At 44.9% G+C, this 23,301-nt stretch overlaps 1 protein-coding gene across 1 annotated transcript in view; it reads left to right on the forward strand.

The window, feature by feature from the left end:
• The first annotated feature begins 1,935 nt into the window (after window positions 1-1,935).
• SGO2 (shugoshin 2) overlaps window positions 1,936-23,301 on the forward strand; it is a 41,247-nt gene continuing 19,881 nt past the window's right edge. Inside the window, exon 1 of the mRNA XM_052636020.1 lies at window positions 1,936-2,086. Coding sequence (XP_052491980.1) covers window positions 1,936-2,086 — 151 coding nt within the window. The remainder of the gene's footprint in view (window positions 2,087-23,301) is intronic.

Here is a 23,301-nt window from a genome sequence, read left to right on the forward strand (position 1 = left end):
TAAGAGAAGGAGACCATTAGAGTCTGAGGAATACCATGTGTGTAAAACATAATCAGTAGACAGAAACTATTATGGGCCAACAGTCCAGCCTTCAAAATCCATTTTTCAATGTGACTTCCTACACTGCCTGTAAGTCCAAGCAGCAGCCCAGCAACAAACCATGTGAAAGAACCACTTCTGAGGCCTGGGGTGGAACTGGTTCACGCTGTCCCTGTTAGCAGCTCCCTGGAATCCTCTCTATTCTTCAAATCTGCAGGCAAACCTCATTGGTTACATGAACTTCCCAAGCAACCGCAGTCAGAATCTTTGTTGTCCAGATATACTCTGTACCCCTCTCCACATACTATTCCACTTGACTAAATCTCTAGCTTGGGGGACTATAAATTGCATCACCTCTATTGTTGTTCTTCAGTTGCTAAGTTGTGTCCTACTCTGAGACCTCACTGACTGCAGGCAGCATGCCAGGTTTCCCTATCTTTCACTAATTCCCGGAGTTTGTTCAAGCTCATGTCCATGGAGTAGGTGATGACATCCAACCCTTAGCGTCACCCTTAACAATTTCCATTTACTGAGTGCTTTGTGCCAGCCACTGTAGCAGTCATTGGGCTGATTTTACCTAATTCACAGAAAAGTCCTACTGGGTAGGCGTTCCTGTCCCTACTGACAGGTAAGGACATTGCTGCTGCTGCTAAGTCACTTGTCGTGTCCGACTCTGTGCGACCACATAGACAGCAGCCCACAAGGCTCCCCCGTCCCTGGGATTCGCCAGGCAAGAACACTGGAGTGGGTCGCCATTTCCTTCTCCAGTGCATGAAAGTGAAGTCGCTCAGTCCTGTCGGTCTCTCCGCGACCCCGTGCACTGTAGCGTACCAGGCTCCTCCGCCCAGGGGAGTTTCCAGGCAAGAGTACTGGAGTGGGTTGCCATTGCCTTCTCCAGGTGAGGACACTGGAGAAAGATATAAGAATGCGCACCCTGCTATAAATGGTGAAGCCTGCCCCAATCCAGGACAGCTGGACCAACTCCAAGTTCTTCCAGCCGCACGCCACACGGCCTCCTTCAAGCACTCTCACTAAGGCTCCTGACCCGGGCATGTCACTCACTAAACATCTGTCCATCTGAAGACTCCTGCTGATGGCAACAGTAACACAGCAGCACCCTGAGCGCAAGGATTCAAGAGAACCCCTAAGACAGAGGACTACCACTTCCAGGCCAGTCATAGGGCCCCATCCTCAAATGGACCCACTTGGGCTCCCTGCTGGGTCGGAGGGAGTCGGAAGTGCCCAGTCCTCTAAGAAAGCATTCCCAGAGTGCAGTCCTGTGACCACCTGCATCAAAACCATCAGGGAGGCTTGCTGAAAATGCAGATTCCCCGACCACGATAGAGACTCCGGTTCAGAAAGTATGAGGTGGGTCAGGAGTTCGCCAGCGGACCCTACTTTGAGAAACGGTGCTCAAGGGCCTCGAGCTCCTCCCATGACGCCAGACGAAAGGGGAGGGGCTGGGACACCACAAAGCCCCGCCGGGGTCTCCCCGCACTCCGGGGATCCCGGATCTGCCGGAAGCCGAGTCTGCAGCCCGGGGAGACCGTGTTATCAGCGCGGCCCGGGCCCTTCATCAGGGCGCCGCGCCGCCTCCCGGGCCTGAGGCCCACCCAAAGCCCCGCTCCTCCGGATGGGAGAGGCAGGGTAGGCGGCATCCCCGACTGACCTGCGGCCCGCCTGGCCGTGGGCGCCGCCGCCGCCGGACGCCGCCTGGCCCGACGCGGAAGTGAGCGCCTCCTCTGCTGCTCGGCAACTCCTGTAGAAGCGCGAGCCCAGCGGCGCCCCCGTGCGTCCCGGCAGAGCCTGGGAAAGGAGGCCCCGCCCGGGATACGCCTCGGACGCGCCCCCCCAGCGCCCCGCCCCTCAGCCGCCGCAGAGGAGGCTGCGGAGGGGATGGTGGGAGGTCACCTAGTCTCCCTATCCTGCCGGGAAAAGAAAGGTCACTGGACGGAGACGCAGGCTGGATGCCCGAGGAACGATCTTGACCATTCAGAGGCTACTTTTACACTTGAAGAAAACATAGCCGAAATTGCAATCGTCCAGGGTCAATTCATAGTGGTAAGAGGCTGAGTTAGGTTTTCTCACCTCTAGATGAAGGCCCTTCCCTCCAAACTGGGCTGCTCAATGCCATGCCAATGAATATTTGTGCTTTTGGATGGTGTTTATGGCTTACAAAGCTGTTTCACACAGAGCGTTCTTGTTTAAATTAGCTGTATGACAGTCCTGTATTATTCCTGTTACAGAAAGGAACACTGAGGCAGGAGCAAACATTTATTGAATACTTCTGTACACCTGAGGTTCTTCTGAATCCTTTGTATGCACTAATTTTCTCTTAACAATAACCCCAAGAGCGCTTTTGGTTTCCAACTGCAGTCTAACTTGTGGAAGAGACTTTGCTAGGTATTTCAAAATGGATAAAACACAGTACTATTCTGAAAGTACTTTCCCGGACTCAATAATAATTGGTTCCCAATTTTTCTAACCGGGTCTTAGAAGGGAATAAGCGTGAGATAAGCCCACCTACCCCTCAGATATTGATAGTATGCAGGAAAGGGAGAAGGTTTGTTCAACCTATAATTATTGAGTGCTAGCTACGAACTAGTTAACTAACACTCAATAAAATATTGTCCGTTGTTGTGTCCAGGGTGCAGTGGACCTGAACTTGGGCAAACTCCAAGAGATGGTGAGGGACAGGGAGGCCTGGCTTGCTGCCATCCATGGGGTCGCAAAGAGTCAGACACGACTGGGCAACTGAACAACAACAACAGAACTGTGAAGTAGGCCCTGGAAGTGAAGGACTAAACAATGTCCCTGATCAGTGTCCCTGACCTAATGTCTCATGGCATTTCCATTCTAGTGCAGTTGTCAGAAGACCTTGTCTGTAGATATTTTTGGCTTTGTGGGCCATACATAACTACTCAACTTTGCTGTTGTAGTGTTAAAGCAGCCATAGATAATACATAAACGAATGACAGTGACTCTGTTCCAGTTTTATTTATGGATACTGAAATTTGAATTTCATGTAATTTTCATGTGTCATGAAATATTCTTGAATATTTCAAAAACCATTAAATATGTAAAAACCATTCGTAGAGTGTGGGCTACCCATGGGTCCGAATTTGCCTACTTTTGTTCAAATGGGAGAAACAGACACGAGAAGCAGAGAACTCTCATTAAAAAAAGAAAAAGATGGGACATTTTAAAAAAGGGAATTTTAAAGGGCTCAGTGGAAGTGTTTGAGAGGAATGGAAAGAGTGGGGGATTGGCTCAGAGTGATGGACATACTGGCAATATAGGAACAGAAGCTCAGGTAACAGTGGACAACTTGAGGGTTTGGAATTACTGGGAGGATTAAGGTAGACAGGGATGTGAACCATGATGAGAACAGTCCTAATGTTCTGTTAGTTCAAAGTTAAAGCCAAAATCCAGATATTTAGCAGTATTGGATGGCCTCAGTAGTTATTGAGGTCACCCTCTGGCTGCTCCCAATTCTATGGTAAACAGAGTGAATGGGCAGGTCTTACAAGGAACCCAAGCATTAGGAAAGCCTTTGGGTGACTATTCCCTCCACCAGCTCTCCCAGAAGTAAAGGAATCCTAGCTCTGATGCACAGGAGCTTGAGGAGAAGGGAGATAGGAAGAGCCTGAGTCACAGACCTGATCAGACTCAAGACTACCCTCCTCTTCTGGCTCTTCCTGGAATGGGAAAGATAGGGACTTGTCATGTTTGAGAAGTAAATAACTTTATGTTCATCCTTCAGGAAAAGATTCCCAAACCATAAGCAACCCTCTTCCTCCAAGCCAGGACAAAGTATTGGAAAGAGAATGAGGGGTCTAGTTGCTCCTTTATTTGCAAAACCTGAGTGAATTGCATTGTTTTTCTTTTAAAAATTTCTGGTGCAGAGGGCAGGTGCATGTGTGCTAAGTCACTTCAGTTGTGTCCGATTCTGCATCCCTATGGACTGTAGCCTTCCAGGGTCCTCTGTCTGTGGGGAATACGGAAGTGGGTTGCCATGCCCTCCTCCAGGGGATCTTGCTGATCCAGGGATCTAACCTGCATCTCTAAAGTCTCTTGCATTGGCAGGTGGCTTCTTTACCACTAGCATCACCACACTTCTATCAAAATAACGCTAGGGGTAGAATTCCTGAATAGCCAAGATAATAGCAGCCATTGCAGCGTAAATCTGAACTCATTGTCCATAAAACTGAACACAAAATAGATAACAGAACTGCACAAAACCCATGTCATCTGCATAACTAAAAGAGAATGCCCAAACTTCAGATTATCTGGAAGTAGAAAAATAAACACCAAATCTCAGCAAGCTGTGCCCCTTCTCCTGCTGCAAACTTGCACAGAAATAAGGAACAGTACAGAGAAAATGCATAGACTAGAAGACTACTGGTGGTTGTATGATTGGTCTAAGATAACCACAAAAAGGAGAAAGTCCACTTTTGTGCTAAGATACGGGGAAAGAACCCTGGTAAATCAAAACACTTGCATATGTTTTTAAAAAGTAAAGATGGACGTACTTCAAGGAGACAGTGTGTAAAACCCTTGCTTCTGAAATAGAAGGTTAAAAAGGAATGGAGAGGCCCCTTTTGGAATCTGGTGAAGAAGAAAAGAAGCAAAAGGAAATTTTAGGGTCAAGTAAAAAAAAGAGATCCAAAGCTGTGAAAATATGTAATCATTAGCCCATAAGTCCATGAGCTTCCCTGGTGGCTCAGATGGTAAAGAGTTCACCTGCCATGCAGGAGACCTGGTTTTGATCCCTGGGTTGGGAAGATCTCCTGGAGAAGGAAATGGAAACCCACTCCAATATTCTTACCTGGAGAATTCCATGGACAGAGGAGCCTGGTGGGCTACAGTCCATGGAGTCTCAAAGAGTAGGACACGACTGAGCAACTAATACTTTCACTTTAGCCCATATCACTCATACACACGTGCATAGACACATAAGAACCATCCAGTAAGAAAAAACTTTCAAAAATCTTTGAAATGAATAGATGACAACTGAGTAAATATACACAAAATGTTACAAGAAGAAAACAGAAAACAAGACAACTTCAACTAATAAAAAGTGCTCCCCCCTGGAAAAAAAAACTACCCCAAAGCAGAAAAGGAAAAAAAAAAAAAAAAACTACAACAGAAACTCCAAAGAGAATTAAATATCCACCTTGAAATGATCTCCGGTGACCTCAGCCTGCGATGGCTTGGAGCGGGACTTGGGTTCCCAGTCAGAGATTAAGGCTGGGTCACGGTGGTAAGAGCACCAAATCCTAGCCGCTAGGCCAGCGGTCAGTAACAAGGGCCCTGGTCCTTCAGCTTTGGAGAAAAGAATTCCCACAAAGATGGACAGTAGTGAAACAAGTACAATATTTATTTGGAGGCAGAGTATACAGTATTTGTGGATAGAAACACAGGTGGACTCAGAGGGAGAGTTGCTGAGTCGTACCCTCATGGCATTTTAAGTTACTGTTATGGGGCATTTCTCCCAGGGTTTCTTTTGGCTAATCATTTCTATTTGCCTTGTTCACAGTCCATGTTTAGCATGTCTCAGGAGTCTCCCATGTGTGTGCACATATCTCTTAGCCAAGGTGAATTCTACTGCAAAGGCCTATGGGTAGAGCATCCCTTGACATCACTTCTCTTTGACTTCCAAGGGGCCTTTCTGTTCACCTGTGGTCAGTGAGGTCTCCTGTCTTTGAGAATGAGAAATATGTGTTTTGTGAGTTAAAAAAATTATGTGTTGTCCTTTAACTGAGAAAAGTATTTCATATTTGCTTTAAGGGTGAATGTAGCAAAGTTTTCTATAGCCAACTGTTATGATAAATATTTAGCTACTTATGGCTCCTGCCTTGGCTGAGAAAATTTTGATTTGATGACGCTATTTGTTTGAGATTATTTACATTCATTGTCTACATTTTTACTTTGGGAGAAATCTGCAATCCACAGTATTTACCTTTTCCCTCTCAAATTCTACAGGGCTTTAGTCATCCGGCAACCCAGTTTGAAACCAGCGCTTTTTATATTTATTTCTATAACTAATTGTATCTTAAGAGTTCCTAACTTTGTATAATGGTTAATTTGATAACAGCTGAGAGTTTTAGGCACAAACTCTTTCCTTTCATTCTGTTAAAGAAACTGTTTACAGAGATGGGAAAGTTTTGGTTCTTGTTTAATGTCCCTGACCTTAGTTTTTACTAAATTAAGGCATCAAACTGTTTTAAATGTAGAGATGGCCTTTTAAGGAAGCAAATGTTTTAAATAAAATGATAGTTAATAGCCTACTTTTGTATGAATTTGAAACCTTACAAAGCTCTTTTGCTTTCATACTCATCTATGTCTATGACATCAGGCCTTTCATCTTTTCTTCCTGCTTCAGAGGAAGAGGCAACCCTTCAGCCCATGGCATAGCATCCATGGAAGTCTGCTTCATCACAACTCACTTCTTTCCTGTGTCATCTGTTCTCTCTTTCTACTGACCTTTCCTCCAGTCTACACAAAGAACACAAACCATCCCTCTACCCTGGGTACCCTGGAGCTATTGTCACTTCTCTCTTCATCCTCAAAGAATCGTTTCCTCTCTCATCTCTGCATCCTCTGTGCTGCACCCTTACTGTTAACCTCCGAGGCTGTTTGCACTCATATCTCCAGTTGCAAAAGACGAAGTGGCTGTGTCCTCTTTGAAATGAGCTCCTCCATGAGGCCTATGTCTCCTCCTCCTCCCCTTCACTGCCTTTTTTGTTGCCCTTTCATCTTTCCTCCCTGTGTTGATGCTCACCAGGGTTCTATCTTCTACCCTCCTTGTGCTTACACATACTCTCCCTCCTTAACTGACTCCAACAATTTCTATAACTGTTAACTGCTGACTCCCAAATCCAGACATCTCTTCTAGGCTCCATGTTTTATACCTGTGTGTCTGCTGGACATTTGTACTTGGATAGTTAACCCAAAGGGACTTGAAAACAGCAGAATTCATTGTTTTCCACAACTGCTATTCCTTTGCATTTGCAGTGAGGAGCAGAAGGGAGAAGGAGTATATATAAGGAAGTGTGGGGACAGAGACCTCTTGAGATCCAGGGAAATGTCTGCGTGGAGAGAACACTGGAGATGTGGGCTTCAGGGCCCCCACATTGTTGGACAGTACATGTGAATATAAGTCTGTTGGTAAAGCTAGTGACCACAACAGCTGACTTTGCAAACCTTCCCCAAACCTCTAGTTTGTATGGTTTGGATCTGTCCATGGGATTCTCCAGGTAAGGATACTGGAGTGGGTTGCCTTTTCCTTCTCCAGAGGATATTCCCAACCCAGGGATCAAACCTGCGTCTCTTACATCTCCTGCATTGGCAGGCAGGTTCTTTACTAGTGCCACCTGGGAAACCCCAAGTGTTAGTTGCTCAGTCATGTCTGACTCTTTGCGACCCCATGGACTGTAGCCTCCCAGGCTTCTCTGTCCATGGAGTTCTCCAGGCAAGAATACTGGAGTGAGTGATCATTCCCTTCTCCAGGGGATCTTCCCAACCCAGAAACTGAATCCAGGTCTCCTGCACTGCAGGCAGATCCTTTACTGTCTGAGCCACTAGGGAAGCCTTTATCACTGGAAGTCTTGAATAAAGAAATGTTTGAACCTTCTTGGAGTTTCCTGTGGAAGCACAGTATAGAGGTTGGGAAGAAGACACTCCCCCCACCCACTCCCTCTCTCTCAATATGGCCCAGCATGTGGATTAGCGAGGTGTAGGTGAAAGAGGTGCAGTGAGAGCTACTGCTAGAGGCTATGCAGCTGGACAAATGGTAGCCCAACATAACCCCTGAATAGTTTGTCCTTCCTCAGGGAAGCCTCCTTCCATATATACACATACCCAGATCAGAAAGAAGAATGCTTGGTATTCCTATTCCATATTCCCTGTCCTTCCCTGAGTTTCCCTGGTGGTTTAGACAGTAAAGAATCCTCCTGCAATGCAGGATACCTAGGTTTGATCCCTGGGTTGGGAAGATCCCCTTAAGAAGGGAACAGCTACCCACTCCAGTAATCTGGCCTGGAGAATTCCATGGACAGAGGAGCCTAGTGGGCCACCGTCCATGGGGTCGCAAATACTCAGGCATGACTGAGTGACTTTCGCTCACTCACTCTGTTCTTGCCTAAACCAAAGAAATAGTTTAAAATCACCTCCAGCCTCTACTTATGTAAATGTATGGGAATGGATAATCTTCGCATTGTACCCATTCACCTCTACCTCTAGCATAATGCCAAAAGGGACTCCCCAAAAATGTGTACTGAAGAAAAAGGAGGCTGGCAAGCAGATGGCCTGGTGAAATTCACATGATGGACATCCTCCCTCGAAACCAAAGTGGCAGATGACAAGTCAGTTCTGCTCTTTCAGAAAGAGGCTTAGGCCAGACTGCCTGGGTTTAAATGCCAGCTGCACTATGGACTAAACTTTACAGAAGTTACTTATATATTCTGTGCCTCAGTTTCCTCAGCCATAAAAAGGAAATAATAATAACTACACATGTGATCATTATGAGAATTTAAAAGGCATATAAAGGGCTTGACATAGGGCTTACTGCTGCTACTGCTAAGTCACTTCAGTCATGTCCGACTCTGTGCAACCCCATAGACGGCAGCCCACCAGGCTCCCCCATCCCTGGGATTCTCCAGGCAAGAACACTGGAGTGGGTTGCCATTTCCTTCTCCAATGCATGAAAGTGAAAAGTGAAAGGGAAGTCACTCAGTTGTGTCCGACTCTTAGCGACCCCATGGACTGCAGCCTACCAGCCTCCTCTGTCCATGGGATTTTCCAGGCAAGAGTACTGGAGTGGGGTGCCATCGCCTTCTCCGTGACATAGGGCTTAGGAAATGGTAAGCACTTGATAAATGTTATCTGCTGCTGTTGTAATTATTACCTGTCCCTCACCTGGCACAGCAGGAAGTCTTTTCATTAATGAGGATAGAAATAGTGATTGTAGTAAGATAGTAGGAGAAGGCAATGGCACCCCACTCCAGTACTCTTGCTGGAAAATCCCATGGACAGAGGAGGCTGGTAGGCTGCAGTCCGTGGGGTCGCTAAGAGCTGGACACGGCTGAGAGACTTCACTTTCACTGTTCACTTTCATGCATTGGAGAAGGAAATGGCAACCCACTCCAGTGTTCTTGCCTGGAGAATCCCAGGGATGGGCGAGCCTGGTGGGCTGCTGTCTATGGGGTCGCACAGAGTCGGACACGACTAAAGTGACTTAGCTTAGCAGTAAGGTAGTACCAAATATTGAAACAACCTTTTGTCATGCTTTTGGCTACCCAGTTCAAAATGCCCTTCTAAGTCTAGCTGGGAGGCAGAGATGGCCTATCACTAAAAACCTAACAGCGCCTGATACAGGTTGCATGTTCAGGACTCCCTTGCAGGTAGCATTTGTAGCCTGAGATCCAAGCTGGACCAATCAGGTACGCTCAACCCAGGCCTAGCAACAGGAGCTAGTGAAGCCAAGTGGCAGGTATAGGGAGCACTACAATACAGTATGCCCACTTTTCTCAGAGGTAGTGGAAGCAATGGTCCCAACAGCAGCGTGCAAGGCCACAGCTGGCCATGCAGGATCAGCAGCATCCTCACAGGCTGTGACTGTGGGTGAGTCTTGTCTGCTGCCAGGAGCCCTCGTTCCTGCCTGTTTTCCAAGCTTGTAGCTGTATCCTCTCCAGAAATGCTTTAAATAACCCAGTGTCCTTTACTGCTTCTATCAGCTTAGGTTAATTTTTCAACCTGCCAGACTGATAAAGACTATCAGATCAGATAGCTTAATAAAAGGCACATACATTATTTCTACCTTTATTGGCTTATTGATTTGCAGTGTGCTCCTGTTCAGGGGCTGTTTTTCTTAGATGATTTTTGTTTTAGTAATGCTGAGATGTTTAAGAGGATTGTTTATTGTTGTTGTTTGGTAGGAAGCTTTCCTCTTCTCCCTTTCCCTCTGTCTTCTTTTTTGGTGTGTGTCAGGTGGAGGGCAGGGGAGGGTTTCAATACAATCAAATTCTAATGGACTGGAATCTACTCTTAGGAAGAGAAAATCAGGCAATCAATGAGTATGAAAATTGAAATAGAGGGAGAGGAGGAAAATCAGTGCCCTCTGCATAAGAGTACCACAACACAACTGTGAGCTCATTTAACTGGTTTATTTTATGGATAGGAACTTGCAACAAAGAACCCAAAGGTAATGTGTGTTCAAGATACAACTAACTGCATCTTCACACTCCTAGTCCAGGGCTTATGGTTCTACCTACTTGTCTCCATCCAAGAGGCAAATGACGTAAAAGCAAGGTAAAAGTGAAAGTATTAGCTGCTCAGTCATATCCGACTCTTTGCGACCCTGTGGACTGTACTGTCCATGGAATTCTCCAGGCAAGAATACTGGCGTGGTTTCCATTTCCTTTTCCAGAGGATCTTCCCAACCAAGGGAGCAAACCCAGATTTCCCACATTGCAGGCAGATTCTTTACCATCTGAGCCACCAGGGAAACCCCTAAAACAAGCTAAGATCAGGTTAAATTCAGCCCTTTCAATTATACTTTTTGACTTTATGGTTGTGTATGATAAGAATTTGGGCTTCCCAGGTGGTGCTAATGATAAAGAACCTGCCTGCAAATGCAGGAGACAGATGTGGATTCGATCCCTGGGTCAGGAAGATCCCCTGGAGGAGGGCATGGCAACCCACTCCAGTATTCTTGCCTGGAGAATCCATTGGACAGAGGAGCTTGGCAGGTTACAGTCCATAGGGTCACAAAGAGTTGGACACAACTGAAGTGATTTAGCATGCACACGCATAAGAAGTTACATTTTGAAGAGCTTTTTATAGTTTACAAAGTGTTTGGTTCATTATGTTCTCTGAACTGTGAAATAAGGTACATATAAGGAGAAGGCAATGGCACCCCACTCCAGTACTCTTGCCTGGAAAATCCCAAGAATGGAGGAGCCTGGTAGGCTGCAGTCCATGGGGTCGCCAAGAGTCGGACACAACTGAGCGACTTCCCTTTCACTTTTCACTTTCATGCATTGGAGAAGGAAATGGCAACCCATTCCAGTGTTCTTGCCTGGAGAATCCCAGGGACAGGGGAGCCTGGTGGGCTGCTGTCTATGGGGTCGCACAGAGTCGGACACGACTGAAACAACTTAGCAGCAGCAGCAGCAGCAACATATATTAAGCATTTAATGTGTCAAGTATTTTGGACTCTTTTGTTGACTGTGAGGGCTACTCCATTTCTTCTAAGGGATTTTTGCCCACAGTAGTAGATATAATGGTCATCTGAATTAAACTCACCCATTCTAGTCCATTTTAGTTCACTTATTCCTAAAATGTCAATGTTCATTCTTGGCATCTCCTGATTGACCACTTCCAGTTTACCCTGATTCATAGACCTAACACTCCAGGTTCCTATGCAATATGGTTCTTTCCAGCACTGGGCATTACTTCCATCGCCAGTCACATCCACAACCGGGTGCTGTTTTTGCTTTGGCTCTCTCTCTTCATTCTTTCTGGAGTTATTTTTCCACTCTTCTCCAGTAGCATACTGGGTACCTTCTGACCTGGGGAGTTCATCTTTCAGTGTCCTATTCTTTGCCTTCTCATACTGTTCATGGGGTTCTGAAGGCAAAAATACTGAAGTGGTTTGCCATTGCCTTCTCCAGTGGACTATGTTGTATCAGAACTCTCCACCATGACCCATCTATCTTGGGTGGCCCTACACGACATGGCTCATAGTTTCATTGAGTTAGACAAAACTGTGATCTATATGACCAGTTTGGTTAGTTTTCTGTGATTGTGGTTTTCATTCTGTCTGCTCTCTGATGGATAAGGATAAGGAGCTTGTGGAAGCTTCCTGACGGGAGGGACTGCCTGTGAGGGAATCTGGGTCTTATTCTGATAAGTGGGGCCATGGGCAGGGGAATCTGGGTCTTGTTCTGATGGGCAGGGTCAGAGAATGATCTCTGTTCCTTTCCAAGGCAAATTTCCATTCAGTATCACAATAATCCAAGTCTATGCCCCACCCACTAATGCTGAAGAAGCTGAAGTTGAATGGTTCTGTGATGACGTACAAGAACTTCTACAACTAACACCAAAAAAAGATGTCCTTTTAATCATAGGAGACTGGAATGCAAAGTAGGAAGTCAAGAAACACCTGGAGTAACAGGCAAATTTGGCCTTGGAGTACAAAATGAAGAAGAGTAAAGGCTAACAAAATTTTGCCATGAGAACTCACTGGTCATAACAAGCACCCTATTCCAACAACACAAGAGAAGACTCTACGCAGGGACATCACCAGATGGTCAATTCCAAAATCAGATTGATTATATTCTTTGAAGCAAATCATATTGATTATATTCTTTGCACCAAAGATGGAGAAGCTCTATACAGTCAGCAAAAACAAGACCGGGAGCTGACTGTGCCTCAGATCATGAACTCCTTATTGCCAAATTCAGACTTAAATTGAAGACAGTAGGGAAAACCACTAAACCATTCAGGTATGACCCAAATCAAATCCCTTATGATTATACAGTGGAAGTGACAAATCAATTCAAGAGATTAGATCTGATACAGTGCCTGAAGAACTATGGATGGAGGAGAAGGTGGTGATTAAAACCATCCTCAAGAAATAGAAATGCAAGAAGGCAAAATAGTTGTCTGAGGAGGCCTTACAAATAGTTGAGAAAAGAAGTGAAAGGCAAAGGAGAAAAGGAAAGATATACCCATCTGAATGCAGAGTTCCAAATAGCAAGGAGAGATAAGAAAGCCTTCCTAAGTGATCAATGCAAAGAAATAGCAGAAAACAATAGGATGGGAAAGACTAGGGATCTCTTCAAGAAAATTGGAGATACCAAGGGAACATTTCATTCAAAGTTGGGGATAATAAAGGACAGAAACAGTATGGGCCGGACAGAAACAGTATGGCCCGAACAGAAGCAGAAGATACTAAGAAGAGGTGACAAGAATACACAGAAGAACTATACAAAAGACATCTTAATGAGCCAGATAACCACAATGGTGTGGTCACTCACCTAGAGCAAGACATCCTGGAGTGCAAAGTCAAGTGGGCCTCGGGAAGCATCACTACGAACAAAGCTAGTCGAAGTTATGGAATTCCAGCTGAGCTATTTCAGAGCTTAAAAGATGATGCTGTGAAAGTGCTGCACTCAATATGCCAGCAAATTTGGAAAACTTAGCAGTGGCTACAGGACTGGAAAAGGTCAGTTTTCATTCCAATCCAAAGAAAGGCAATGCGAAAGAAGCTCAAATTATCACACAATTACACTCATCTCACAGGCTAGCAAAGTAATGCTCAAAATTCTCCAAGCTAGGCTTCACCAGTACATGAACCAAGGACTTCCAGATGTTCAATCAAGCTGGATTTAGAAAAGGCAGAGGAACCAGAGATCAAATTGCCAATATCTGTTGGATCATCAAAAAAGCAAGAGTTCCAGTTCTATTTCTGCTTTATTGACTATGCCAAAGCCTTTGACTGTGTGGATCACAACAGACTGTGGGAAATTCTTAAAGAGATCGGAAAACCAGACCACCTTAACTGCCTCCTGAGAAATGTGTATGAAGGTCAAGAAGCAACAATTAGAACCATACATGGATCAACAGACTAGTTCCAAATTGGAAAAGGAGTACGTCAAGGCTGTATATTGTCACCCTGCTTATTTAACTTATATGCAAAGTACATCATGCTAAATGCCAGACTATGAAGCACAGGCTGGAATCTAGATTGCATGGAGAAGTATCAATAACCTCAGATATGCAGATGACACCACCCTTACAGCAGACAGTGAAGTGGAACTAAAGATCCTCTTGATGAAAATGCAAGAGGAGAGGGAAAAAGCTAACTTAGTTCAAAAAGCTAAGATCATGCATCCAGTCGCATCACTTCATGGCAAATAGGTGAGGAAACAATGGAAACAGAGACTTTATTTTCTTGGCCTCCAAAATCACTGCAGATGGTGACTGCAGCCATGAAATCAAAAGACACTTGCTCCTTGAAAGAAAAGCTATGACCAACCTAGACAGCATGTTAAAAGGAGAGACATTACTTTACCAACAAAGGCCCATCTAGTCAAAGCTATGGTTTTTCCAGTAGTCACATATGGATGTGAGAGTAGGACTGAAGAATTTATGCTTTCGAACTGTGGTGTTGGAGAAGACTCTTGAGCATCCTTTGGACTGCGAGGAGATCAAACCAGTCAATCATAAAGGAAATCAGTCCTGATTATTCATTGGAAGGACTGATGCTGAAGCTTCAATTCTTTGGCCACCTAATGAGAAGATCTGACTCATTAGAAAAGACCCTAATGCTGGGAAAGATTGAAGGCAGGAGAGAAGAGGACAACAGAGGATGAGATGGTTGGATGGTGTGAATTTGAGCAAGCTCTGGGAATTGGTGATGGACAAGGAAGCCTGGCGTGCTGCAGTCCATTGAGTCACAAAGAGTCAGACATGACTGAGCAACTGAATTGAACTGACTTGAATGTGTCAAGCTGAGTACACAAGACATAGTGCTAGCTAAACTCTAGATATGCAGAGATTTCTATAATCAATTTCATTTTAAACCACTATTATTGGAGTTTTTACTATAGTATACACTGTAATTTTAGCAGGTGGCCAGTCAGTAAATGCTTTTCTGCTTACAGAAGACTCAGCTAGATATCTTTGGAGACTGATCTTGAAATATATTAAAGATCTAATTCAAAACCATTATTTGCATAATTTATCTAGATTCTATAAAGTAAATGAAAAGTTGTGAATCTCAAATGTTTCCAAATGAACAAAATATTGACATGGCTATAAGGCTGACTACATCACTGTATAATTAACTAGTAAAACCTAGATTCAACCAACTATTTTCATTTTCAAACTAATACAATACAAAGAGAAAGTTTTATTCTCTGTATAGTTTTTCCAGATTATGAAAGTCACTTGTGAAAGGAAACTAAGCTAATTCACCTGGAACATAAAGTGAATAATACATATTCTTGTGTCGTTGTGAATAACGGAAAATGCCCTTCTTGTATATTTAGCTAAAACAAACCATTAGTATAAGAACTAAGTATTAATGAGATCCAGGCAATGGCACCCCACTCCAGTACTCTTGCCTGGAAAATCCCATGGGTAGAGGAGCCTGGTAGGCTGCAGTCCATGGGGTCGCTAAGAGTTGGACATGACTGAGCAACTTCACTTTCACTTTCATGCATTGGAGAAGGAAATGGCAACCCACTCCAGTATTCTTGCCTGGAGAATCCCAGGGACGGCGGAGCCTGGTGGGCTGCCATCTATGGGGTAGCACAGAGTCGGACACGACTGAAGTGACTTAGCAGTAGCAGCAGCATTTCAAATTTCTTTGCTGCATTCCCCTCAGAAAGTTAAAAGAAAAAATGGAGAGGGCTTTTAAGTGGAAACTAAATAACCCTGCTGGCATCATACTGCAAAGATGCAGAAGAACTGGTAAAATGTGGGCAGGCAGTTTTACAGTAGCGTCAGAAACAAGGAAAACTTTCCAACAGGCTTCAGGTGGCTGCCAAGCCTTTTAAACATCTGATTGAGAAACCTAGTTTTGTCAAAGGGGAGTTTCCTTTTTCTTAAACGCATTAGGAGACAGCGAACAGTACCAGCTCAACATCTAAGGAAGCCCTTTGCACCCATGCTGGGTGGGCCCTGGCTTGCCTGGCCTCGTCCCCTTCTGCCGCTCACGACGAGGTCCCACCCCTTTCACGTCCCACTTCCTGGTAACCAAGCTGCTTTGCGCCTCCTTCTCAGGACCTGATTGGCTGGTGCGGCGAACGCTAACGGTTACGGAGTTTAAACTCAAGCCCTGGCCGCGAACGCCGGGCTTTGGGAGCTGGGTGCTGGTTCCCCCGACCCTGAAAAAGCGGTAAGTTAGTGCCTATGACATTTGATGTGGGTCCTGCCGTCTGGCGGTATCCATTCCTTTCCCGAGCCGAAGCACTGTGCGCTGCCTTCCGCGGTCTCTGGTCTGCCGAGCCGCCCGCGGCCCGCGGCCCCGCCCACTCCGGTCGCCGGATCCGCGACTTAAGCTTCGTAGCCGAAGGGCTTCTTCTTGGGAAAGGCGCTGGGTCGTATCTGAGTGGCTGCCTCGTGTCCTGGGGAATTGAGCGCTCGGTTCTGTGAGGAGGCGAGCCGACAAGCCAGCTCCTGGCAGGAAGGGATTTCTGTCCTTATGACTATACTGCTTTTAGAACAATATCTGATTCACTGTGAGCTCTCAGTAAATAGGCTGAATGACTGTTAAGAGACTGCTTACCCAGGTTCTCGGAGGAGCCCTCTCCTTTGGAGCGCTGATTTAGAAGGGAGGCTGACTGAAGGCGAAGGGGTGATAGAAGACTGGGAAGAGCTTAGAACTTGAACTGGGTAGGGTCTTGCCGTACAGGTAGGATTTCGCTAGGCAGTATGGACTGTGATTTTTCTACATGAGGAATTAAACTCGGGAGAATTGGGTGTGGAACCGAGTAGCTCTGCTTTAAAGATAGCCGAGATGCTAGCCAGAGAAATAATACATAGGTAATGTTAGTGAGAGCTGTGTGCTATGTCCAATACTAAGCACTGTATATGCATTGGCTCATTAAGTGCCTACAGTGAGATGCCCTTATTTATATTTTTAAAATAATGGTCTAAGTCTGGAAATTGAGACTTGGAGATGCTAGGATCACATAGCTATGAAATATTAGGACTGGGGCACTAAATGTCAGAACTGGAAACCATCTAACCACTATTTTTAATACAGTCAGTGATCCATCCTGGTTCTGAATCTGCTCATTCAACCAACTGAATCAGTGATGGAAAAAATTGGGGGAAATTTCAGAAAGTTCCTGAAAGCAAAGTTTGATTTTACCAATTGCTGAGCAAATATTTCAGTTCAGTTCAGTCGTTCAGTGGTGTCCGATTCTTTGCGACTCCATGGAGTGCAGCACGCCAGGCTTCACTATCTATCACCAACTCCCGGAGCTTGCTCAAACTCATGTCTATCTAGTCGGTGATGACATCCAACCATCTCATCCTCTGTGCTCCCCTTCTCTTCCTGACTTCAGTCTTTCCAGCATCAGGGTCTTTTCCAAGGAGTCAGTTCTTTGCATCAGCAGGCCAAAGTATTAGATCTTCAGCTTCAGCATCAGTGCTTCCAACGAATGTTAAGGACTGATTTCCTTTAGGATTGACTGGTTTGATCGCCTTGCAGTCCAAGGGACTTCTCCAACACCACAGCTCAAAAGCATTAATTCTTCGGCACTCAGCTGTCTTTAGTAGTTGAACTCTCACATCCATACATGACTACTGGAAGAACCATAGCTTTGACTAGACGGACCTTTGTCAGCAAAGTAATGTCTCTGCTTTTTAATATGCTGTCTAGATTGGTCATAGCTTTTCTTCCAAGGAGCAAATGTCTTTTAATTTCATGACTGCAGTCACCATCGGCAGTGTTTTGGAGCCCAAAAATAGTCTTTCACGGTTTCCATTGTTTCCCCATCTGTTTGCCATGAAGTGATGCAACCGGATGCTATGATCTTAGTTTTTAAATGTTGAGTTTTAAACTAACTTTTTCCCTCTCCTCTTGCACTTTCATCAAGAGGCTCTTAAGTTCAACTTCGCTTTCTGCTGTAAGGGTGGTGTCATTTGCATATCTGAGGTTATTGATACTTCTCCATGCAATCTAAATTCCAGCTTGTGCGTCATAGTCTGGCATTTAGCATGATGTACTTTGCATATAAGTTAAACAAGTAGGGTGACAATATACAGTCTTGACATACTCCTTTCCCAGTTTGAACCAGTCTGTTGTTCCATGTCTGGTTCTAATTGTTGCTTCTTGACCTGCATACACATTTCTCAGGAGGCAGGTAAGGTGGTCTGGTTTTCCGATCTCTTTAAGAATTTTCCACAGTCTGTTGTGATCCACACAGTCAGAGGCTTTGGTATGGTCAATAAAGCAGAAATAGATGTTTTTCTGGAACTCTCTTGCTTTTTTCATGACCTAACAGATGTTGGCAATGTGATCTCTGTTTCCTCTGGCTTTTCTAAATCCAGCTTGAACATCTGGAAATTCTCGGATGAAGTATTGCTGAAGCCTGGCTTGGAGAATTTTGAGCATTACTTTGCTAGCCTGTGAGATGAGTGCAATTGTGCGGTAGTTTGAGCATTCTTTGGCATTGCCTTTCTTTGGGATTGGAATGAAAACTGACCTTTTCCAGTCCTGTAGCCACCGCTGAGTTTTCCAAATTTGCTGGCATGTTGAGTGCAGCACTTTCACAGCATCATCTTTCAGAATTTGAAAAAACTCAGCTGGAATTCCATCACCTCCACTAGCTTTGTTCGTAGTGATGCTTCGTGAGGACCACTTGATTTCAGACTCCAGGATGTCTTGCTCTAGGTGAGTGATCATACCATCGTGATTATCTGAGTCATAAGATCTTTTTTTGTATAGTTCTTCTGTGTATTCTTGTCACCTCTTCTTAGTATCTTCTGCTTCTGTTAGGCCCATACCGTTTTTTTGTCCTTTATTGTTCCCAACTTTGCATGAAATGTTCCCTTGGTATCTCTAATTTTCTTGAAGAGATCCCTGGGCCTTCCCATTCTGTTGTTTTCCTCTATTTCTTTGCGTTGATCACTGAGGAAGGCTTTCTTATCTCTCCTTGCTATTCTTTGGAACCCTGCATTCAGATGGGTATATCTTTCCTTTTCTCCTTTGCCGTTCACTTCTCTTCTTTTCTTGGCTATTTGTAAGGCCTCCTCAGACAACCATTTTGCCTTTTTGCATTTCTTTTTCTTGGGGATGGTCTCAATCACTGCCTCCTGTACAATATCATGAACCTCTGTCCATAGTTCTTCATGCACTCTATCAGATCTAATCCCTTGAATTGATATGTCACTTCCACTGTATAATCGTAAGGGATTTTATTTAGGTCATACCTGAATGGTCAGTCCATTCTGAAGGAGATCAGCCCTGGGATTTCTTTGGAAGGAATGATGCTAAAGCTGAAGCTCCAGTACTTGGCCACCTCATGCGAAGAGTTGACTCATTGGAAAAGACTCTGATGCTGGGAGGGACTGGGGGCAGGAGGAGAAGGGGACAACAGAGGATGAGATGGCTGGATGGCATCACTGACTCGATGGACATGAGTCTGAGTGAACTCTGGGAGTTGGTGATGGACAGGGAGGCCTGGCGTGCTCTGGTTCATGGGGTTGCAAAGAGTCGGACACAACTGAGCGACTGAACTGAACTGAACTGAATGGTCTAGTGATTCTCCCTTCTTTCTTCAAATTAAGTCTGAATATGGCAATAAGGAGTTCATGATCTGAGCCACAGTAAGCTCCCAGTCTTGTTTTTTGCTGACTGTATAGAGCTTCTCCATCTTTGGCTGCAAAGAATATAATCAATCTGATTTCGGTGTTGACCATCTGGTGATGTCCATGTGTAAAGTCTTCTCTTATGTTGGAAGAGGGTGTTTGCTATGACCAGTGTGTTCTCTTGGCAAAACTCTATTAGCCTTTGCCCTGCTTCATTCTGTACTCCAAGGCCAAATTTGCCTATTATTCCACGTATCTCTGACTTCCTACTTGCATTCCAGTCCCCTGTAATGAAAAGGACATCTTTTTTTTTGCTGTTAGTTCTAGGTCTTGTAGGTCATCACAGAATCGTTCAACTTCAGCTTCTGCAGCATTACTGTTTGGGGCATAGCCTTGGATTACTTCATATTGAATGGTTTGCCTTGGAAACGAACAGAAATCATTCTGTCGTTTTTGAGATTGCATCTAAGGACTGCATTTCGTACTATTTTGTTGACTCTGAGGGCTACTCCGTTTCTTCTAAGGGATTCTTGCCCACAGTGGTAGATATAATGGTCATCTGAGTTAAATTCACCCATTCCAGTCCATTTTAGTTCACTTATTCCTAAAATCTCAATGTTCACTCCTGCCATCTCATGTTTGACCACTTCCAATTTGCCTTGATTCTTGGACCTAACATTCCAGGTTCCTATGCAATATTGCTCTTTACAGCATCAGACTTAGTTCCATCGCTAGTCACATCCACCACTGGGTGTTGTTTTTGCTTTGGCTCTGTCTCTTCATTCTTTCTGGTAGTATTTCTCCACTGATCTCCAGTAGCATATTGGGCACCTACCAACCTGGGGAGTTCATCTTTCAGTGTCCTATCTTTTTGCCTTTTCATACTGTTCATGGGATTCTCAAGGCAGGAATACTGAAGTGGTTTGCCATTGCTTTCTCCAATGGATCACATTTTATCAGAACTCTCCATCATGACCCGTCCATCTTGGGTGGCCCTATATGGCGTGGCTCACAGTTTCATTGAGTTAGACAAGGCTGTGGTGCATGTGATCAGATTGTTTAGTTTTCTGTGATTGTGGTTTTCATTCTGTCTGCCCTCTGATGGAGAGGGCTGAGAGGCTTATGGCAGCTTTCTGATGGGAGAGACTGACTGATGGGGAAACTGGGTCTTGTTCTAATGTTGTGGGACCATGCTCAGTAAATCTTTAATCCAATTTTCAATTAATGGACTGGGCTGTGTTCCCTCCCTGTTATTTGACCTGAGGCCAAACTATGGTAGACGTAATGAAGATAATGTTGACCTCCTTCAAAAGGTCCCATGCACGCACTGCTGCACTCAGTGCCCCCAGCCCTGCAGCAGGCCACCACCAACCCACACCTCCCCTGAGACTCCTGGACACTTATGGGCAAGTCTGGGTCAGTATCTTGTGAGGTCACTGCCCCTTTCTCCTGGGTCCTAGTGCACACAAGGTTTTGTTTGTGCCCTCCAAGAGTCTGTTTCCCCAGTCGTGTGTAAGTTCTGGTGGCTCTATGGTGGGGTTAATGGTGACCTCCTCCAAGAGGGCTTATGCCATACCCAGGTCTACTGTACCCAGAGCCCCTCCCCCTCCAGCAGTCCACTGCTGACCCGTACCTCCTCAGGAGACATTCAAACACAGTTCTGTCTCAGTCTCTGTGGGGTCTCTGGGTCCTGGTGTGCATAAGGTTTGAGCCCTCTAAGCGTCTCTGGTGGGTATGGGATTTGATTCTAAATGCGATTTCACCCCTCCTACCATCTTCCTGAGGCTTCTCCTTTGCCCTTGGATGTGGAGCGGCGCTGGAGCGGCAGCTGCACTGGTGCTGGAGTGACTTTGAGGAAATACCCCACGCCCAAGGGCAAAGGAGCAACTATTTACATAACATTTATATTGTGCTTACTACGATTTAAATATAAATGCTATGTAAATTTATATTGTGCTTACTACGATTTAGCAAAGGAGTAAAGATATAAACATCTGAATGCAGAGTTCCAAAGAATAGCAAGAGATAAGAAAGCCTTCCTCAGCAATCAATGCAAAGAAATAGAGGAAAACAACAAAATGGGAAAGACTAGAGATCTCTTCAAGAAAATTAGAGATACCAAGGAGCATTTCAAGCAAAGATGGGCTTGATAAACAACAGAAATGGTATGGACCTAACAGAAGCAGAAGATATTAAGAAGAGGTGGCAAGAATACACAGAAGAACTGTACAAAAAAGAGCTTCACGACCAAGATAATCACAATGGTATGATCACTCACCTAGAGCCAGACATCCTGGAATGTGAAGCCAAGGGGGCCTTAGAAAGCATCACTACAAACAAAGCTAGTGGAGGTGATGGCATTCCAGTTGAGCTATTTTAAATCCTAAAAAATGATGCTGTGAAAGTGCTGCACTCAATATGCCAGCAAATTTGGAAAACTCAGCAGTGGCCACAGGACTGGAAAAGGTCAGTTTTCATGCCAATCCTAAAGAAAGGCAATGCCAAAGAATGGTCAAACTACTGCACAATTGCACTCATCTCACATGCTAGTAAAGTGATGTTCAAAATTCTGCAGGCCAGGCTCAGCAATACGTGAACCGTGAACTTCCAGATGTTCAAGCTGGTTTTAGAAAAGGCAGAGGAACCAGAGATCAAATTGCCAACATCCGGTGGATCATCGAAAAAGCAAGAGAGTTCAAAAAAAAAACTTCTATTTCTGCTTTATTGACTATGCCAAAGCCTTTGACTGTGTGGATCACAGGAAACTGTGGAAAATGCCATCTCATGGGATGAGAAGAGATGGGAATACCAGACCACCTGACCTGCCTCTTGAGAAACCTATATGCAGGTCAGGAAGCAGCAGTTAGAACTGGACATGGAACAACAGACTGGTTCCAAATAGGAAAAGCAGTACGTCAAGGCTGTATATTGTCACCCTGCAGGAAAAGCAGTACGTCAAGGCTGTATATTGTCACCCTGCTTGTTTAACTTCTGTGCAGAGTACATCATGAGAAACACTGAGCTGGAAGAAGCACCAGCTGGAATCAAGATTTCTGGGAGAAATATCAATAACCTCAGATATGCAGATGATACCACTCTTATGGCAGAAAGTGAAGAGGATTTAAAAACCCTCTTGATGAGAGTGAAAGAGGAGAGTGAAAAAGTTGGCTTAAAGCTCAGCATTCAGAAAACGAAGATCATGGCCTCTGGTCCAATCACTTCATGGGAAATAGATAGGGAAACAGTGGAAACAGTGTCAGACTTTATTTTGGGGGGGGCTCCAAACTCACTGCAGATGGTGATTGCAGCCATGAAATTAAAAGATGCTTACTCCTTGGAAGGAAAGTTATGACCAACCTAAATAGCATGTTGAAAAGCAGAGACATTACTTTGCCGACTAAGGTCCGTCTAGTCAAGGCTATGGTTTTTCCAGTGGTCATGTATGATGCGAGACTTGGACTGTGAAGAAAGCTGAGTGCCGAAGAAGTGATGCTTTTGAACTGTGGTGTTGGAGAAGACTCTTGAGAGTCCTTTGAACTGCAAGGAGATCCAACCAGTCCATCCTAAAGGAGATCAGCCCTGGGATTTCTTTGGAAGGAATGATGCTAAAGCTGAAACTCCAGTACTTTGGCCACCTCATGCGAAGAGTTGACCCATTGGAAAAGACTCTGATGCTGGGAGGGATTGGGGGCAGGAGGAAAAGGGGACAACAGAGGATGAGATGGCTGGATGGCATCACCAACTCGATAGACGTGAGTTTGAGTGAACTCCGGGAGATGGTGATGGACAGGGAGGCCTGGCGTGCTGCAATTCATGGGGTCGCAAAGAGTCGGAGACGACTGAGCTACTGAACTGAAATTAACTACGATTTAGGGCTTCCCTGGTGGCTCAGATGGTAAAGCGTCTGCCTACAATGCAGGAGAGCCAAGT

The sequence above is a fragment of the Budorcas taxicolor genome, chromosome 2 (assembly GCF_023091745.1).
Source record: "Budorcas taxicolor isolate Tak-1 chromosome 2, Takin1.1, whole genome shotgun sequence".
Lineage (NCBI taxonomy): Eukaryota > Metazoa > Chordata > Mammalia > Artiodactyla > Bovidae > Budorcas > Budorcas taxicolor.